The 19,834-nt window shown below is 39.9% G+C and overlaps 1 protein-coding gene across 1 annotated transcript; it reads left to right on the forward strand.

Moving 5' to 3' along the window:
- Positions 1 to 1,596: 1,596 nt before the first annotated feature.
- Positions 1,597 to 17,009, forward strand: LOC121645758 (von Willebrand factor A domain-containing protein 5A-like). The gene is made up of 20 exons (XM_041994442.1): positions 1,597 to 1,736; positions 4,809 to 4,856; positions 5,095 to 5,297; positions 5,385 to 5,607; positions 5,771 to 5,937; positions 6,030 to 6,144; positions 7,372 to 7,547; positions 7,634 to 7,722; positions 7,816 to 7,960; positions 10,278 to 10,357; positions 10,438 to 10,552; positions 10,651 to 10,809; positions 10,954 to 11,057; positions 11,616 to 11,836; positions 12,030 to 12,080; positions 12,546 to 12,587; positions 14,727 to 14,795; positions 16,065 to 16,234; positions 16,556 to 16,679; positions 16,755 to 17,009. Exons 2-20 carry the CDS (start codon positions 4,811 to 4,813, stop codon positions 16,832 to 16,834), a joined length of 2,379 nt encoding a protein of 792 aa, XP_041850376.1. The 5' UTR covers positions 1,597 to 1,736; positions 4,809 to 4,810; the 3' UTR covers positions 16,835 to 17,009.
- The last annotated feature ends 2,825 nt before the right edge of the window (positions 17,010 to 19,834 follow it).

Below are 19,834 nucleotides of genomic sequence, written 5' to 3' on the forward strand. Positions count from 1 at the left end.
GGAGTTTCTTTAGCATGCTGTGATCTGAGGAGCTGAATTTATAAGCAGATTAATGTTTTGCTTTGTCATGTGGATTCACGTGACACAGTTGTTAAAATCTACAGTTGAATAAAAGCCTCATTCTAGCTGATGGAAGATGAATAAGAAGTCCCAGACAGAATTTCTGCTAAATACTGACGCTTCATGTTTCAGACCATCTAATGGGGAAAGTTCACATAGTGACACCTGCTGGCCATTTTCTGTAACTACACCTGCTGCCTGAAGGCATTTTGTTTCTGTTTACACACAATACATACTAAAGTAAAACAATGTTTTTTTCTTGTATGAAATATGTGTCTGGTTACTTTTATGCACATAGACAGACGATACAGTCTATGCACATCTTTTGTACACTGCTTTTATTTTTTTTTCTTCCAGAATCTGGCATTTCTATGTGTATGTGTGTAGTATGTGTGTGTTAAAGAAAAAAAGTTGCGTCTGAATTCATTTGCAGTAACAAGAGACAGAGATTGATTGAAAAAAACCTCAAAAACAGAGGGACCTGCTGTAAAGCTGAAGCATTTCTGTTCTCAGTAAATAATTTGTCCTTACATGTAAGCAGATTGTTATACTTCTATTTGTACATGTTAAGGTGATCATATTAATTTTCCAATAAAACGTATGACGTTATAACTTGATACATTTAATGTTGTTACAATAAAAATATTACATTTTAATGTGACATGGTCCATTTTCTTTTTCTTGGGTGGCAGCTCTGCGCTCCTGTGGTTAAGGTTTGTATTTGAATCAGATGTAGATATTTAGACACACGTTGTAGCCTTACAACCATCTTTACTACTTTATTGATAGACAATAGCACCATCTACTGGATTAGTACATAGTTGAAATTCAATTTTGAGACGGAGTACTTTCATATGGCAGTTATTTAGCATTTACAATAAATTGTGTACTCTATGTTAACAAGCCAACAATGTTTACCTTTTATTTATGTTTTGCTTACACCGTAACAATTTTAAATATAATAAATTTTCAATCTTTCGGAACAGCTCTACAGCTCCAAGTCTAATGAAGAAGTATCTATGAAAATAGATTTAGATTTACTCTTTGTTTTTCTTTTTTAACTTCAATAACTTGTGCTATTTCCATACATTTTTCATATATGTTGATACAAGCTAGATAGTGTTTCCAAACACTGGCAAACACACAAAATTCTAGTTATTCACATAGATGCATAGAAAATAATATTTGGTGCCACTTTACAAAAAAGACTTAAAAGATGAGTTATGATGATTAACTTTCTGTTACCTACTGCAAGGAAAGAATTTTCACGTTGAAACTGGTTGAAAATTGTGTTTCTTTGTCACAGTTCAAACTTTTCACGTGGATATAATTAGTTTAAATAAAATAAAATCTAAAAATAAAACAAAACTCCGTACACACGTGTTACTATTGATTTGTTTATTTGATTTAAATCAAACAATTTTTCTGAAGTGATCTCAGTACAGCAGTCTAAAGTCCAGATGACGCATTCTCATGACGCGCATGTGGAGGCAGTGGCCAGCCGTCTCCTAACCCCACCCACATGGTGCACACTAATAATACAATCAAGCGTACCCGGTAGACGCTTTCTATTGCCGAGTAGTCGCAAACGCTTCTACAAGCAAAAGTCTGAAAAGACTAATACCAGGGACTTTCAGTGAAACGTAATTATCTGTCTTCAGTACTTCTCCTCAGAGGTAAACTTTCTTTGATTGTATGTTTATTTAAGCTTGACGCTGTTTTTAATGCAGACAGATACAGATGACTCATCTGTATTTTTCTGTAGAAAGGCTGTAGCCCAACATAGCAAATCTAGCATAAATGTGTACATAGAAGTTACAATATTCAATAATCTTTTTATTTAAATGTATGTGTTCATGTCTATACAGTTGGGATGAGGAATTCTCAGACAATATAATATTGTAATAATTGTTTGCTGAGGGGTCCCTTTAGATGCAAAGAACACAGAGGGAGTGAGTATAATTACAAGTAACCAACTTTATTAATGACAACTCATTAGGCAGCCTGTTTCAACCTGTAAAGGAGCCAGGGTCAGTCAGTTCTTTCATCCAGCACAGGGTCGCACCAGTACTTGCATTTCATGCACGTGAGTCACAGAAGAAGCCAAAACCGAGCAACCAAACCACCCCAATAAGGCACAGCAATAGCACAGCAATTAAAGAGCTTAAGCCATCTCACACGGCAAGCATTACACTGCAAACCAACATGATCTTCCCCAACCCCAAGTGTCTCTAAGACAAGCCGCGGGCAGCACCGAACCTTCCGACTACGCTGGCTTCCCTGGATTCCCCCCGGACAGGTTTCCCCACTGGCTGTAATTAAAACTCTAACACTCAATCACACCTCATACACACAAATAAATGTTCTAAAAGGCCACTTAGCTCTCCGGGGGCTCAAGACCCTCCCCTGGGGTCTGAGCTTTGGCACTGGTCCGGTACGATCGAGTCTCAGTCTGGAACACCGCCCCAGCGCCGTGAGGTTTCCAATGGCGGCTGGAAAACCTCTCCCACAGCTGGAGAGTGGACAGCGTGCTCCTAGATGGCCCCTCTAACTCCCACTTGCCCTGCCTACACCGCAGCCTTACCCTATGGCCCCCTAACTATCTTCGCCGCCGGCAGCCCTAACCAGCTACGATCGGCACCCTCCCCCCAAATCCACTGAGCACCAGACAGTCTGCTTGGCTGAACTCAGGCCCAATAGCAGTCACCAAGCTCCTCTCTCCAGACACCACACACACTGACTGAGCTTTCTTTAAAGACTCACCTCACTCCCAGGTGCTGCCACTCAGGCAATCAGGTGCTGCCACTGAGGTACTGACAGCTCTGCCCCAGTGCTGCTGCACCTCCTCCCCCTCACTAAATCCACCAAAACTCACTACAATATCCTCAATGCACAGTCGCTTGCAAAAATATTCACCTCTTTGAAATGGAAAGTTGTTGTTGTTATTCTTCTTATTATTATTAATAATATTATTATTATTATTGCATGCACAGGATGCACGCTTTCCTTGGTAGGTGGCACTTTACTCTTAGTTGCACACTTCGCACCCTGGGTTATATAGGATAGGATGCTCTTCTCTGTTGTAGAATGCCAGCCGTATGATCACCATCCCTATATGTTCCTCCTGTATGTTAGTCTTTAGTGTGATGTTTCAAGATGACAAGGGGTTTCAAAACTGTGTAAAATCTATTTTCTGTGCCATTTAACTATGTCATGATAAAATATAACTATTTATGAATGCATTAATGTAGCCTACAACTAATTAGGCTTTACTATGTTATATAGAGACGCGTTTTAAACCAGAGGATTATCATATAAATTGTAATGATTGTTTCAGGAAGACCCGGAAATTCAGCCCACACGGTGATGACTTAAACAGTTTATTAGATGCAGACGGCAGGTGCAGCAACCAGGTCCAGGAAGAGGGGCTAGGCAGATAGCGGAGATAGTCGGTCCAGAAAAAGGTCTAATCCAGGTAGGCAGAGTTCAGGATAGTCCGTGGGTGGCAGCGAGGTCAGCAACAGGGATCTAGAACAAGACAAGATTTACTACAGAATAACAGGGAAGGTAAATGACCATCTGGCAGGAAAGCAGACATTGAGGAGGGATTATATAGGGTGATGAACAGGTGAGGAGAATGAGGCCAGCCCTCATGACAATAAATAATATCAAATGTATTAAACTGGAAAATCTACTCCCGACAAACAACTAAGTTTAGAACCCCTCCTGATACAGGAGTCCTGTTTTGCCCGTTGTTGTTGAGTCTTTATTTGGGGGAAAGAAAAGAACTTGGTGGATGATAATTTTGTGTGAATGTGAGCTCTGGTGATTACTTAGCATACCCATGCAGTATATGAGCTGGGATGGCCTAGGTGAGTATGACTCCCAGCCTGACACTTTGTCCCAGTCAGGACCTACCTATCAGCAAAAAATCATCCTACCGGCATTGTTTTTACTACCTTCTTCCATTTGTTTGGTGATCTTTACAACAAGGTGGAACATGGATAATAATTCTGTGGAATGAACAACGCAACTAAACATGTGGGGAATGCCCTCCTGAAAATGTGCCAGCATCTTCTGCCATATTCGCTTTTGTTTTAAGATTCAAGTGCTGCCAAGCTTGTGCCGGTCACAGATGTATGACTGACACCTGACAGGCACCTATTAAACAGACAGACATATTGGAAGAAGATTCTGGAGTCACTGGTGATCCTATATCTCCAGAATGTGAGACCTAACTCCATCCTCCAAGATGACAATGCTAACTCCCATAGAGCCAGGATCATCACAGGACTGGCCTGCTGGGGTTCCAGACCTCAACCCAATTGAAAACTTGTGGGATCAACGTGGTGTTTCTGGCCGTGCTGTCAACACAACCATTCTGGCTGACATTCAACAACTCCTGGTTGAGGAATGGGATGCCATCCTACTTCAAAATGTGACCAAGCTGGTGACCAGCATGAGGAGGAGGGACCAAGGTGTTGTAGCTGCATGTGGATCCTCCACACGCTATGAAGTCTCTGACAGCTTAAAATGAATAGTGTAATCATGGTCAATATGTGTTGTTTTTTCCCCTTTTTTCTTTTTTTTAATCCCCCAAAACTGATTTAAATTACAGGTTGAAACACACACATACATACAACACGAAAAAAAAAAATCTAACAGGTGAATGCTGTTGCAAGCCACTGAATAGAGGTTACTTCTGTTATTTCTTTAACAGAAAACAATCATGTTTCCTTGTTTCACAGGTATGATGGTGAACTGCTGTGGTCTGCTAACTGCTCAGAAGGAACCAGGTACAGAGCTGTTATAAACAGATCTCCCTGACCTCCTCTGTAACCTTGTAAAGTCATGAACTCTAAAAGCCTTTCAGAGCTTTAATGATGATGAGGCACACAAGGTGTCCTACTTCTTGCTGTTAATTCTTACATTCCTCTCAGAATGCAGAAACATTTCTTTAATAATTCATCAGTGTAATTTCTAAATAAAATGAAGTCTATTACGATCTGTGTTTCTGGTCGTTGTTTCTGTCAGTTCCTCTAAAGAGCATCGAGGTGGAGCTGCAGGTGAGGGACCATGTAGCTACAGTGGTTTCCACTCTGAACTACGAGAACAAGGAGGACAAACCAGTAGAAGCTGTTTTTGTCTTCCCTCTGCCTGGAGATGCAGCTGTGTGTCATTTCAGTGCAAAGGTTGGACAGACACATATTGTAGCTGAAGTGAAGGAGAAACAGCAGGTGAGCTGAACAGAAAGATTTAGCGACTATAAAGGAGCTGAAACACAGTGAAGTTAATGTTACTGACATGTTTCATGTGTTCTGCAGGCTCGAGAGGAGTATGATGATGCTTTGAGCTCTGGTCAGCAGGCCTTCCTGTTGGAGGAGAGTGATCAGAGTCCAGATATATTCTCTCTGAGTGTGGGCAGTCTGCCTCCAGGAGAGAGCGCCTCCATCAGGCTGGAGTACGTCACTGAGCTGGCTGTGCAGGCTGATGATGGGCTGAGGTTCTGTCTGCCTGCTGTCCTCAATCCTCTCTACCAACCTCAGGGTAGGAGAACCAGTTAATATGTTTTATCTTAGTGCTCACCAAACATGCTCATATAAAGAGTTTTATTAAAGCCCATCTTATGCGTTGGAATTAAATATGAGGTTTGAAGCCACCTTTCCTTTCAATAAACCAGATGACTTCTAGTTGTCTCCCATGTTTACAGGTAGCGAAGATGTCAGTGTCCAGGTGACCTCAGTACCAGCCTCTCTGGTTCCCTACAGTCTGTCCTTTTCTGCCCGAGTCTCCTCTCCTCGTCCAGTCTCTAAAATAGAGTCCAGTTGTTCCCTGGAGCCTCTTCAGTACCTCAACACTGATCAGACACAGGCCATGGTAGGTAGAGTGGTGATGTGTCTGCTGTGTGTGGTTGTTACATAGAAGATAAATAACTTTATTCAGTGTGTATTTGTGTTTTTGAACTTCAGGTTAAGTTGTCTGCAGGACACAAGTTTGACAGAGATGTTGAGCTGCTGATTTATTACAAAGATGCCCACCAGCCCACTGCTGTGGTGGAGGCAGGACAGGCCTCTGCAAAGCCTGGTGAGTGCAAGTTAGTCTAGTTATTGGGCCATGTCCACATGGAGATGAGTTTAAGTGAATTCGCTAAAGTTTTATATTTTTCAGATGTTTTATCCACATGAAATCAGTGTTTTGGGAGCCTGAAAACTGTAATCTTTAAAACCAGGATTCAAGGCGAATAAATATGAAAAAAACACAATTTTGTTGACCTGTTTACTACCCATACACATCTTTCCTAAACCAACGTCGCCATAGTCCCAGTTCTCCCTTAACCCATGTGCAACACAAACCCTGCCAACAGCTTCAACAACGGCAGAATGCAGTGTTGTGTTTGTGTAGCAAGTATGTTATAATAATAATAATAATAATAATAATAATAATAATAATAATACAGGCAGAAAATCTAGTACTTCTTCATCCGTTTTCGTCTGTGTCGCATCTCGCACCAAAAAAGCGTTTGGAATTTTAATGCCTCATTTCTCAAAAATGTCCATATTCACAATATATGTAATACTTTTTATTCAGCTCTGTGTATCTGCTCCCCCTCCTGGCTAGCTCGCCAAGTTTATGTAGCAAGTATTTTATAATAATAATACAGGCTGAGTTGTATATCAGCGGGGCTAGTCTCAGAAGACTAGATAAAACTCAGCCTGGAGGGAGGAGAAACAACAGAGGCACAGAGACTGAATTTAGGTTTGATGGTACCATATATTAGAAAGACAAACAAAACACCAACATTTATAAGAAATAGAAATGTATCTGAATGGCCATTCAATAATTAATATGTACAGTGTAAATGTCAGGCTCAAAAATTCAATAAAGTTTAAGTTCTGTGGTTGGGTACAAATTGGTCATTAACAGATCCCACATCAATTTCCCAATCCCCAAACGACCCAAAGTCCAGTACGGCGCGATAAGTTTAATCCAGGGGTTTGAGTTGGTGAGTTCGTTAGAAGCAAAGTGATGGGTGTGAATGGCTATGTGGAAGCCGTAGGGGAACAAAAACAGGGCAAAGAGTTTTGTCGGCTGCAAGGAGCCTCCTACTGGCCCGGACAGAGCAGGTGATATCCTGGCTTTTACAACAGACTTTTTTTTTTTTTTTAATGTTTTAATAATTAAATCAGTTCTTTTCTCCTGCAGATCTACCATAGCTCAAATGAATTTTAATCTTTAACTATTGTTACATTCATTAAAATAGATTTGAAAATGTAGATTTGGGGTGATTTTTTCATTCCTCTTATGTTTCAGGAACTCTGATGGGTGATCCAGTGGTGACGGTGAGCCTGTACCCTGAGTTCCCCCAGTCTGTGATGTCCTCACTCGCCTCATGTGGGGAGTTTGTGTTCTTATTGGATCGATCGGGAAGTATGGACTCTTCCATCAATAACAGCAAGCAGGAAGAAACTCGCATTAGCAGTGCAAGGGTATTCAACAAGTGTAAACTCAGTCATAGAAACACTCTTATCTGTCTCAGCAAATTTTCATCTCTATTTTCTGTGTCTTCCTTCAGGACACTCTGCTGCTCCTGTTGAAGAGTTTATCAATGGGCTGCTACTTCAATATCTACAGTTTTGGGTCCAGATTTGAACACATCTTCCCGTAAGTGACTCAGTCCACAAAAATGTGTTTAAGTCATTAATGTCACATGATGATCATTAGATCAGATCAGTTAGTTTGTGTTTCTGATGGCAGTAAGAGTGTAGAGTACAATGAGAAGAGCATGAAGAAGGCTCTGAAGAAAGTTGAGGAGATGCAGGCTGACCTGGGAGGAACAGAGATCCTTAAGCCCCTCGAACACATTTACAAGCAGCCCTGCATTCCCAAGCAGCCCAGACAGGTAATAATGCACGTTCATTAATGCCCCCCCACTTTCTTCCTCTCTCTCAGCGCTGCACCAGTTTACATGAATCTCTGGAACAGGATGGTAGAATATTCAAACTCCTTCATCTGTGGAAGTCACCTATTCCTACATTTTTATGGCATTGAAACACAGCCTTAAAACAGAGTTGCTAAGGACCAAAACCAGCTGTACTTTGAACCTGCTGATTTAAATTAATCCAAGTTCAAGTTTATTTGTATAGCACATTATATGAAACAGCAGTTGCCCAAAGTGCTGAACAATAGAACAACAATCACTCCACAGTTGAAAATAAAACACTACACAATGAAACAATAAAAACCAATAAAAATGAAATCAATAAAAAATAAAATGAATGAAAAGGTAAAATCAATAGAGGAATAAAATCAATAAAACTAGAATAAAAAGTAAAACACGCGAATGTCAAGCTCAGGTTTGTTCAAATGCCAGTGCAAAGAAGTAGGTTTTGAGTAGAGACTTAAACCCAGAGACAGACTGAGCAGCTCTGATGTGAAGGGGAAGGCTGTTCCACAGCTTTGGAGCGGCAACAGAGAAAGCTCTGTCACCCCTGGATTTAAGTCTAGCAGATCTTCAGTAAGAGCTGTGAAGAGGACCTCAGAGTCCTGAGTGGAGCATGCTGGTGTAGCAACTCTGACAAATATGAGGGAACCAAACCATTTAAAGCTTTAAAAACAATTAATAAAATCTTGTACTGGTCTTAAAACTAACAGGAAGCCAACGCAAGGAGGCAAGCACAGGGGTCTGTAATCAACTGAGCGGCAGTGTTTTGCATGTGGTTGCAGAGATGACTGATCAATGCCATAACAAAGAGAGCTGTAATAATCTGTGCGCGACATAATGAGCAGGTGGATAACTTTTTCCAGGTCATGCTTGGGCAGGTAGGGCTTTACTTTGCCAAGCAGCCTTAAATAGAAGAAAACGCTTTAGACTACAGAATTAACCTGCTGGTAGAAGTTAAAGGAGATTTTTAGCATGGGTACGACAATGCTAAGTAAGCGAACCGAGAACACTAACTGTACCATTTAGAAGCTCAGAACTTCCAAAAAGATGTCAGTATCTACGTGGAGAAAGTTAAAATACATCCATGCTTTTAGATCACACAAGCAGCTGAGAAGATTTGCCAGAGAATCTCCCTGTGGTTTTAAGGGGATATAGATCTGGACGTCATCAGCAAAGCAATGGTAAGCAATTTTGTGCTTCTGAAAATAGACCCCAAGGGCAACTCATACAGGGCCAAAAAGTAGTGGACCCAAAATGGACTCTTGTGGGACCCCATAACTGAGAGGTGCTGCAGCTGAGGCAAACACAAAAAGACCGATCCGACAAGTAAAACCAGAACCAGCGCAGAACAGTTCCTCTGATACCAACACACCGCTCTAAGCATGTCAGAAGGGTTTGGTGGTCAACTGTGTCAAAGGCTGCAGTTAGGTCTAAAAGAATCGAGACAGCAGGACTTCCAGAGTCAGTAACTAAGAAAGGTCATTAAAAACTCTTAAAGGTGCAGTTTCAGTACTGTGGAGAGACTTAAAACCAGACTGAAATTTTTCTAAAACTTTACTAAAATGTAAGTGAGCCTCTAATTGTACGTGCACTATTTTTTCTAAGACTTTTGTCATTTAGAAATCGGCCTGCAGTTAGTAAGAACTGAAGGATCCAATTTAGGTTTCTTTAAAAGAGGCTGCACAAGAGCATGCTTAAAAGCAGCAGGAACACAGCATGAAGACAGGCAGGACTTAATCAGGGACAAAATGACAGGGCCGATGGAGCTAAAAGTACTTTTAATTAGAGCGGGGTGGCAGCTATCAAGGGGGCAAAAAGAAGGTTCTAAGTGAAAAACCATGTCCGAGAGTTCAGAAAGTGACACCAGTTCAAACTGCTAAAAAACAGCTGAACACTGACAAGACAGCACGAACTAAACCGGAGGGAGGGGATAGAGGCCTAATAGCAGAAATCTTGCCTGTAAAAAATCTAAGAAATTTGTTGCTTTGCTTTGTTCTTGGACATATGGAGGCAAAACCACTTTTACTTATCGCAAAAGCCTTGAATCAACATCAACACTTGCTGACCCTTAAAGATTCTTTGGTTGTTCTGCATACACCCTTCCAAGTACAACCCTGCACAACCCTGTTGTTTAAACTTGTTTTTACCATGTCTCCATTTGATCTTCATACTTTGCAACACGTGTGACTCTAACAGCAGTGTTACACACTTCCATTTAATCTCCCTGAGAGTTTTCAGTTCATGTGTAGTTATGATGTTGTTTCTCTTCCCAAAGCTGTTTGTCTTCACTGATGGAGAGGTGGGGAACACCAAAGAAGTTATTGATCTGGTTAAGAAGAATGCAGGTTCCCACAGGTGAGACTACAACAACACAGCCTGACAGTAAGTGTAACACTGTGGTTGTGTGTGTTTTTAAACAAAGTTTTACTTTGTAGGTGTTTCTCTTTTGGGATTGGAGAAGGAGCCAGCTCTGCTCTTATCAATGGGTTGGCCAAGGAGGGAGGAGGTCATGCTCAGTTCATCACAGGGACTGACAGGATGCAGCCAAAAGTTAGTAGAAATAAAGTCTAATTAAAACAGCAACATCACATTCCAGATACAGATGCATACAGATGAGTTCACCATTTCTAATGTGTTTTAACCATCAGGTGATGCAGTCGCTGCGGTTTGCACTGCAGCCAGCTGTGGAGGACATCTCAGTAACATGGGATTTACCAAAGGGAGTGTCAGCCACTGTCCTCTCTCCACCAATCACAGCAATTTTCCAGGGGCAGAGGTCACTGATTTATGCCCAGCTCACTGGACAGGTAGGAGCACCACCATGGCTCTTGTTTAGATGTTTTTACTGGGGAGGCTGACAAAAAAAAACAACAAAATAAAAAATCACATGTATTAATATGTAAAGATATATGTATTATGTGTATTATTTTAAGGCTGTAATGATTTCTCAGTGTTTAGAGGCAGCAGAGGGCTGTGTGATGGTGAAGTACAGCCTCGCAGGTCATCCCTCTCAGAACCAGCTGCACTTCCATCTCAAACCAGCAGAGGACACTGGGTAAAGCAATGAGATGATTTTGGTTCTACGTTAGGCATTAAATTAGTCATTGTGAGCATGTAGTTTATGACCTTTAAATGCACCATTTTTTGGTCCCTGTGTCCTCTCTTCTCAGTCTTCCTGCTTGGAAGTTGATCCACGTGGAATATCTTAGAAGATCCTTGTTTTTAAAAGCATATGAAGGAGAAAGGGATGAGAAAGGAGGAGGGTGCAGGGGGGGCTGTAAATGAGGGTGCACAGGTGTGTCCTTGGCAGAGGTCGTCTCAGCATTGATGACATATAAAAGGAGTTGCACAATACACACCACACATTAGGCTTATCTGACAGAGATCATAATATACATAATGTAGGCTGTAACAGAACAACGGACGTCCTTGTTTCCGAGTCTCATGTCTGAAACAAATATTTCTCATTGTCTCAATTTCCCTCCTTTGTGTCAGTTTCAAGGAAAGTGGAGGAGGAGGGACATTGAGGGTTTTAAAAACAGAGTAATGGCCGGTGATGTGCAGTATGTGTTCACCAAAGTATTTAAAGTTGCTCTTCTTCTGCCTTCTTCAGATTAACAATCCACAGGTTGGCTGCTCGTACTCTGATTCGCTGCCTGGAGTTGGAGGACAGATCTGACAGAGGACAGCAAGATGAAGGAGTGAAGAAGAAGGTGGTGGAGCTCAGTGTCCAATCAGGAGTGAGCAGTTCTTTTACTGCCTTCATTGCTGTCAACAAAGACAGTGGCGAGTCGATTCAAGGACCTCTGGCACGCAGAAATATTCCAACACCAGGTACGTCTGTTTGTTTCTCCAAAGACTAAATTAGTGAGGAGGAAACTTGTCCAATTCAAAGACAGTGTGCTGGGAGGATGTTCATTAACAAATTATCTTCCAAGCTCCTTTTTGTAAAACTTATCTGATGGTAAAGCAGAGAAAAGAACCACAACTAATGATCTTCATCTGATGTCTTACTCTCTGATCTCAGGGTTTTATGCACAGATGTTGTGTAGTTCTCCAATGATGAGGTCACAACCAGGTGAGTAAAATGTTTAATGACTTTATGAAAACATTAACGAGTACAACATACACAAACAAAATAAAAGACCACCAGGGGACTCTTTAATTCCTCAGATATTTGCTGCAGCAGTGGTTAAAAAGTTGCTTCTTCTATGAATTACTGCTAAACTTAGAAAAATGTTTCCACAGATATGATACTAACACAATCTACGTCATCAGTAATTAGCAAATCACAATTAATATTGCATTTGACTTGTAAAAAAGATCCAGTTTTAAATCTTCTCACTCTTGCAGCATGTGCAAATCTCCTCATATCATTACAAGTGTGTGTTTACATGTACAAAGAATTATTTATGTTTTGAATTATTGAACAACTTTGCAATAAGACATATTTTTAACTGCTTCATGAAACCAACATTTTAGTCTTTCATAATCTATTGTCGTCTCTTCTCTATGTTTGTTCTGATTGTCTTTTATTGATCAGATCACATGATGGCCTGCGCTGCGGTTCCACCAGTTTTTTATGGTAAGTGAAACTCTGGACAAAATGGAACCACACACATGAGTTTTTGATCATTTCAGTAAGAAAATCCACCATTTTCAGTGTGTTCTACATTTCTTGCATGTGTAAATGTCCTCATGTGAATTATTGAAATATGTGATATTTTGAATAGTTAATCAAATTTGTCACTGGGAATATTTTTTAATGTAAGGTTATAGTCACTAGTTCTGAAGTTAACACTGAAATTCTTCCATTGCCATTATTTTGGTTGCATTTTCTTGGTCAGCTCCCATTGCATTGAAGTCCTGTAATGTTCCAGTACCTTATCATGATGACTTTGACTGTGTGTACACTTATTAGGCAAGTTGTATTTATGAGGATAATTTTTATTATAGAACAACTACAGTGCTCTCGATCAATCCAGTAAAGTTAATAAACCTCAAACCTGGACATTTAAGAAAGGAAGTGAGGTTTTCGCTTTAAGAGAAAATCTGTTTCCACAAGCATTGGGCAGCTATTAGCGTGCAGAATTATTATGCAACTAAATGAAAAATGAAAACTTCCACTTGTCATCTCACTTGTTTATTTTCATCTTTTAATGTCAGAATTTTAAACAAACTCAAAATTTACAAATAAACATTTATGACATTGAACAGGAAGAAAAAAAATCAGTGACCAATGTAGCCACCCTTCTTCTCAGTAATGGTCATAAGTCTTCCATTCACGGAGTCGGTCAGTTTCTTAAACTGTTTATCATCAACCTTTTGTGCAGCAGCAACCACAGCCTCCCAGACACTGTTCAGACTGGTGGACTGTTTCCTTCACTGTAAATCTCACGTTTAAGAAAGACCCACAAGTTCTCAGTAGGGTTTAGGTCAGGTGAGCATGGGGGCCATTTCCTTATTCTTTCATCTTTAAGGCCTTGTAGTGGAGTACTTTGATGCGTGTGATGGAGCATTGTCCTGCATAAAAATCATGAACCTCTTAAAAAATGCAGACTTTTTCTTGCACCACTGCTTGAAGAAAAGCGTCTTCTAAAACCTGGCAATAGGTTTGGGACTTCAGTTTGAGTCCATCTTCACCCCAAAAAGGTCCAACTAGCTCATCTTTAATAACACCAGCCCGTACCAGTACCCCACCTCCACCTTGCTGGTGTCTGAGTCGAAGTGGAGCTCTGTGACTATAACTGATCCAGCCACAGGCCCATCCATCTGCTCCGTCAAGAGACATTCTCATCTCTTCAGTCCATAAAACCTTTGAAAAATCTGTCTTCAGATATTTCTTGGCCCAGTCTTGATGTTTCGGTTTATGTGTCCTGTTGAGTGGTGGTGGCGTTTCAGCCTTCCTTACCTTGGCCATGTGTCTGAGCACTGAACACCTTGTACCAGGTTGCAGTTCTGGAATATGACAGTGCTGGAGGATAATGGGTTCCTGGCAGCTTCATGTTTGATTCATTTCAAATCTTTTGCATTTCAATTTTGTCTTTTTTACTCAACACGTTTCTGACTTTTTACAATTTCTGACTTTCAGAGTCAGCTACATCTCTTTTTTTGGCGCATTTTGCCTTAGGAAAAGAAGCACCCTAATAATTACGTACATCTTAAGATGTTGATTTCCCTAGATCACACCCACATACAGCTTGGAGTTGGACAACATGCATGAAAATGACGACATGGTCAAAATACTCACATAGTGTATAAGAGAGAACCATGCAGAGGCATTTTCTATACTTACAGTGAATGAATGAGAGTGGACATTTTTTTATTTTTTGTTTTTTACCTAAGTCTTTTGTGTGTGTGTGTGTGTGTGTGTGTGTGTTTTCTTCTATAATGTCATGTTTTAAACCTTAAAATTTTATAGAGCCTGGGAGTTTAAATTTTTTCAGAACCTAAAATTCTAAACATAGGCAGGTTGTTTGATAAGTGCCTGTTAGTTCTAGTTATTTGTGTTATCTCCAAATAAGATAAAGCTTTATGGCAGGTGTATCTATTTTCTGCAGTGTGTTGTGTGATCAATGACCTATGAAAACATTTTTCTGTGAATCAGACTGTATTTGTGAGAGACTGTGCTCTAGTTTCTGGTTGTTTGTGTATCTGTCCACACATTTTCATGTACTATAGTGATTATTTATGCATGTGCAGCTAATGCTCTGCTTCTCTTTAGATTCTGCTGATCTGGTGTGTGAATCAACAGAACTTTTGGAAATCTATAATATTCCTGACTTGACTGAAAGTAAGTAACAGTTTAAAGATGTTATTAAAGATATGTTGACAATTATTGATGAATTTGCTGTTTAAATGTGCCAGTTTTATAAAACTTTTCTGATTTGGTGTCTCAGTGAGGTCAGTTGTGTTTTCCCACCATATCCAGGTCAAATGGTTCATGACCTAAGACCTGTACTACAAAGTGGGATTAACATACAAGGCATATCTCACCGTTACCTTGGTTGACTTACCCAGACATTTACAATTCTGATAAGCAGTACTTTCAAGCTGGTTATCAACTCAGTTATTGAACCCAGGGCTTTTCCATCTCGATCAGTGCACGCTCACATTAAAAGGGTGGTGTTTGCAGCATCTGACCAATCATAAACATTGAGAACCTCACTTTACCGTGGAGGAGCAGACAATTAACCTTCGATAAAATGAAGAATTCAAACACATTATCCAAGCCAAAAGCAACACTGTTGCCGCAGCAACAGCCAGGAGGGAATGCTGGCAGAAAACTGGAGACTCTGTTAGCATATGTCAGATTATACAGTATAAATTCATAGTACAATATAAACAGACGGCACTCAATTCTACTTTATTACGGCCCAGATGTTTAGGGCAGAGCGCTTTCTCAGAGCTCTTCCTCTATATTTTCAGTTCTTTTTAAGCTCAGCACCGCTGAGCTGCAGTTCTACCATGTGTGACCATTATTATTAACCATATTAATTCAGATGCAACCCTAGTGGAGCTAACAAGTTAATAACAATTACAAAAACATACTTCAAAACGTTCAGCGTTCATCAAAAGGATGCATCAGTCCCTAAAAACTCTTTCTCTCCTAAGCGCTCCTTTCACGATCTACAAACCAAAGTGGACAGGATGTTCTAAGAATGGGTGGACATTTTTCAATAGAAGTGTTTGGTCAGGAGGCGGTGCTTTTATCCTCATTAATCTGTTATCCAGAACATGATCTGCTCCAGAGGAGGGTAGCCATTCAGCAGAAGTTACCATGGCGATTTACCCCAGTAAGAATTTTACCAGCGTCGTAGTACAGAAAACCCAGGATTGACGCTGAAGATACCTTCATTAGAGGAAATCCAGCTTCGTAGTCCAGGCCTCCAGTGTTCAGAGAGTAATAAGGCTCAGCTGTCTTTTCCATGAAACCCTGCAGATGTAGATTATATATTGTAAATTACATCATTTTAGTTTTTCCATTTTTATAATCGGACACCGGTTAACTCGGCCTACATATGTATATTATATTTGTTCTTCTTTCCCCCTCCCCACACAGGTTATGATGATGTAGAAGATGAAGCTGCTGTTCCCCAGCAGCCCCTCAGAGACCCTCTGCTACAGTTGGTGTCTCTGCAGAAGGCGTCTGGTTACTGGATGCTGGATGCAGCTCTGGCCTCTGCACTTGGAAAAACCAGTGAGGAGGTGGAAAAGTCAAAGCCTGCACCGGTGGGTGAAAACAACAGCACCCAATTTATGATGGAGTAATAATAGCAGGTTTCACATGGAAATGATCACAGGAAACAAAGATTACAAAAACACCCCAGTGTGTGTGTGTGTATATAAATATATACATATATATGTGTGTGTATATATGTGTGTGTGTGTGTGTTAATTACCACCGAGCTGGAAAAGTTCAGCAAAAGTGTCTTAATTGTCATGATGTGATCACACTAAGTTTAATCTGAAGCATTTTCCATTAAGGCGCTTTGTTGTATTTGATAACTTTGTTAATTTACCTGTTTTGTGTGGTTATCTTTGTTTAATCAGGTTAACAAGGAGGTGTGGGCCACCATTCTGGCTCTGATCTGGCTTCATGGTTTCAAGATGGATGTAAAGGAGGAGTGGGAGCTTCTGGCCATGAAGGCTGCATCATGGCTCCGTGTTCAGAATGGTAATATGTACTTATGTGAATGTATATAAGCTGGTTAAAATTAACTTTTGTAATCATGATATTTGCTTTTTTCAGCACCATGTGTGACAGAGTGTGTGGAAGCAGGAAATGTGCTGCTGGGCTGCAGCGTGCAGAAAGATGCTCTGGGGATCTGAGGTTTTTATTAAAGAGGCTTCATTTTCAGAATGCATATTGCTCTTTGCAACATGTGCCTTTACAATGTACCTTACTATGATTGAACTGCTTCTATCTACTGTGTACAAAATCCACAATGTAATGGCTTAAGGTATGTACGCTGCAGTTACTGTGCAAATAAACTATAGTAGTTAAGCAGTTAATTTGTTTACTATTGTCAACATGAGCTACGTTTGGACTTCTTTTGGCCTCGGGGCAGACTAAGTGAATTATAAAAATAGAATACTACTAGAATAAAATAAACTACAATTAAATATTAAATTATTAATAACAATAAATTCTGCCATCAAAAACAAAAGGTCGAATTACTCCTGTGTCTAACAACTGATAATGATCACCGTGTGACCATGATCACTAGAACATCCATCAGAGTACCTGAAACATGAGAGGAATGTAAAAATCAAACCAATTCACACAGAAGATGCGTCACCACTCATGGCTTGTGTCTGAGGTACTGAAGAGGCTCCAGAACTAGATGAGGAGAGGACACTCAAACTGAAGAGGACAGACTGTAGATGAACAGAAAGGTTGGATTTCAGGTTGCCTGTAACATTCATTTCATTGTGTTTCAGGTCTCTTCTAATGAGTAAAGACCAGGGGCCTCGTGTACAAGTGGCCCACACAGCAGTCTGAGTGTTTCTAAAAATAAATCATAAATACTGGACATCACAGTTCTCTATCAAAAGAACACAATACAATCAACATCAGAGGGAAGATCTGTAAATAAAATTTAAATGAAAGAGATAGATGAAGATATATATGTACACTGATTACCCATAACAAGAATGAACTTCATCCCTCAGTAATCAGAAGGATAAAGAATGACTAACTGCAGATGCCTTTTCGAGATTGGTGCCATATCACTTAATGTAAATCATATTAGTAATCTAACCAAACAAGCATTAACCAGAATAACGCAGATTACTGCACTATACCAGCACAAAATATTGGCTTTAAGTAAATTACAACACTTTTAAACACAATTACTACTGAACATACCAATAGTATGTCTGCAGGAGAGCAATTCATCCAGTTCTGGACCTGCACTTCCACAAACCCAATGTTGTTTTTACTTTTTGAATTTTAACTCTTAATAAATTGTAATCTTTGACAAAAAGTGGTTCTTGGGTGGGACGCTGATGTACTAGTTTAAGCAGTTTTGCCGTCCAGTAGGTGGCACTGTTGCAAAAAAAGTCTCTTCTTACAACAGCTTTGAAGGTTTATTACAGCATCAAACAAGTCTGAAGGATGCCTCCCTGTTCCAGTAGAAATGAAGAGGTGTTTATCCTGGTTAATGTGTTGGTTCAAATGTGAAGGGTTGTCAGTCATTAACTATGCTCCCAAAGTGAGAGCTGAGCAGGACACTTTTCATTAGCGAAGACTGAGAGAGTATACCTTTCTATTAAATAACAATACCTGTGTACATCAAATTCACGGCTAATGCAGATGTTCCCTGTGAAGTTCTCCGTGAAGTCATTACTAAAATATTTATTAACAAGAGGAGACTTCAGCCATGTTTTCCCAATACATTCACTGATGGATGCGGTGGAGCGATGTACACTGAAGATGGTATTTAGGATTCTCATATAATCCACTTCATAGCACTCTGATGGACCAGAACACACTAGAGGTGGACTCCTCCTCTCTCTTCAATGCAGGATTCAGAATCGGCCAAGTCTGCACTGATACATCTGAAACACTACATTTCCCCCTCTCCAGTTTGTGGATCAGTGAAACAAATGCTTTGATTACCTTCTCAGTACCTATGATGGTGGGCTCTCCTATCTCCAGGATTTAGAAAATACTCTGAAAAACTTCAAACATCTAAACATTTACATCTCAGACTCTGTTGGCCTCAGTCAGCTTGTTAAATATCAAAGTTCATGGCAGTATACTTTGAAAAAAACTGAACTAGTATGGCTTGATTAGAAGAGTTACAGGAGAAAGCCTCCTGTCTGTAAAAAACATCAAGGCAGAACAGCTTAAGTTTGCACAATATTATCAAAACAAACCAAAAGATTTCTGAAAGAATTTCCTTTGGACAGACAAGACCTCAGTACCAACATGTTCTCACTCCTTGCTCCATGTATGACAAGTAAGGAATGATTTGAATGCATTTTGTAACCACAGGATCTTGACACCTTGCAGTCATTGATATGACCATGAACTCTGTACCAAAGTATGATAGAGTCTAATCTAAAGTAATTTTTCTCACAGAACAAAGCTTAGCTCAAGTTTGGCCACAGAACAAGACAACGACCCCAAACAGCTGCAAAAAGGTGTTGCAATGACCTAGTTAAAGTTCAAAACCTCATCATGACTCAGAGGATGTTGTGCAGCCTTCAAAGAGATTTTCAGAAATAATTACCTACAAACCTCAATCTGGAACAATGTTAGTTCTCACCCACTGCTTCTGCATTTTCTCTGCATCATTGGTTGCATACTTATATGAGAAAGCCTGTTTACCTGTAGACTATAGTCTATTTTCTACAGTGTGTTTAATTAGGATATTTTTCAGAAACATGTTTAAATTAATTACATCATATTTATTAGTTAGAAAATATGTTGTTTGTTTTGCTTTTGTTTATGTTTTTTATTTCTCACTAAAATGCCATGTTCAAAGTTGTCTATAATATTCTTCAGTAATGAAAAACAATCCCTTCTGCTTTTTGTACGTCTTTACCTGAATTTTAAACCTATTTGGCAACTGTATCCTTGTCTTTGAGGTTGGAAAGTGTTCAAGTGATGTGAATAAACAAAATATAGAATCCTGGAAATGTCTCTTTTTGTATAATGGGGAGGGGAAAATGGGACCTTTTTGGTCAGATACATTAATGAAAGCAGATATTTCATTTTGACCATGTTAGCAGTCTGACTACACATGCAAACCGGAGTTTCTTTAGCATGCTGTGATCTGATCTGAGGAGCTAAATTTATAAGCAGATTAATGTTTTGCTTTG

The sequence above is a fragment of the Melanotaenia boesemani genome, chromosome 9 (assembly GCF_017639745.1).
Source record: "Melanotaenia boesemani isolate fMelBoe1 chromosome 9, fMelBoe1.pri, whole genome shotgun sequence".
NCBI classification, from domain to species: Eukaryota; Metazoa; Chordata; class Actinopteri; order Atheriniformes; family Melanotaeniidae; genus Melanotaenia; species Melanotaenia boesemani.

Bases quoted from the DNA above. Each gene is read 5' to 3' on its own strand.
- LOC121645758 (XM_041994442.1), top strand. From the start codon at position 4,811: ATGATGGTGAACTGCTGTGGTCTGCTAACTGCTCAGAAGGAACCAG. The intron at 5,938-6,029 runs GTAGGTAGAGTG...TTTGAACTTCAG, and splicing joins CTGATCAGACACAGGCCATG to GTTAAGTTGTCTGCAGGACA. The intron at 7,961-10,277 runs GTAATAATGCAC...CTCTTCCCAAAG, and splicing joins TTCCCAAGCAGCCCAGACAG to CTGTTTGTCTTCACTGATGG.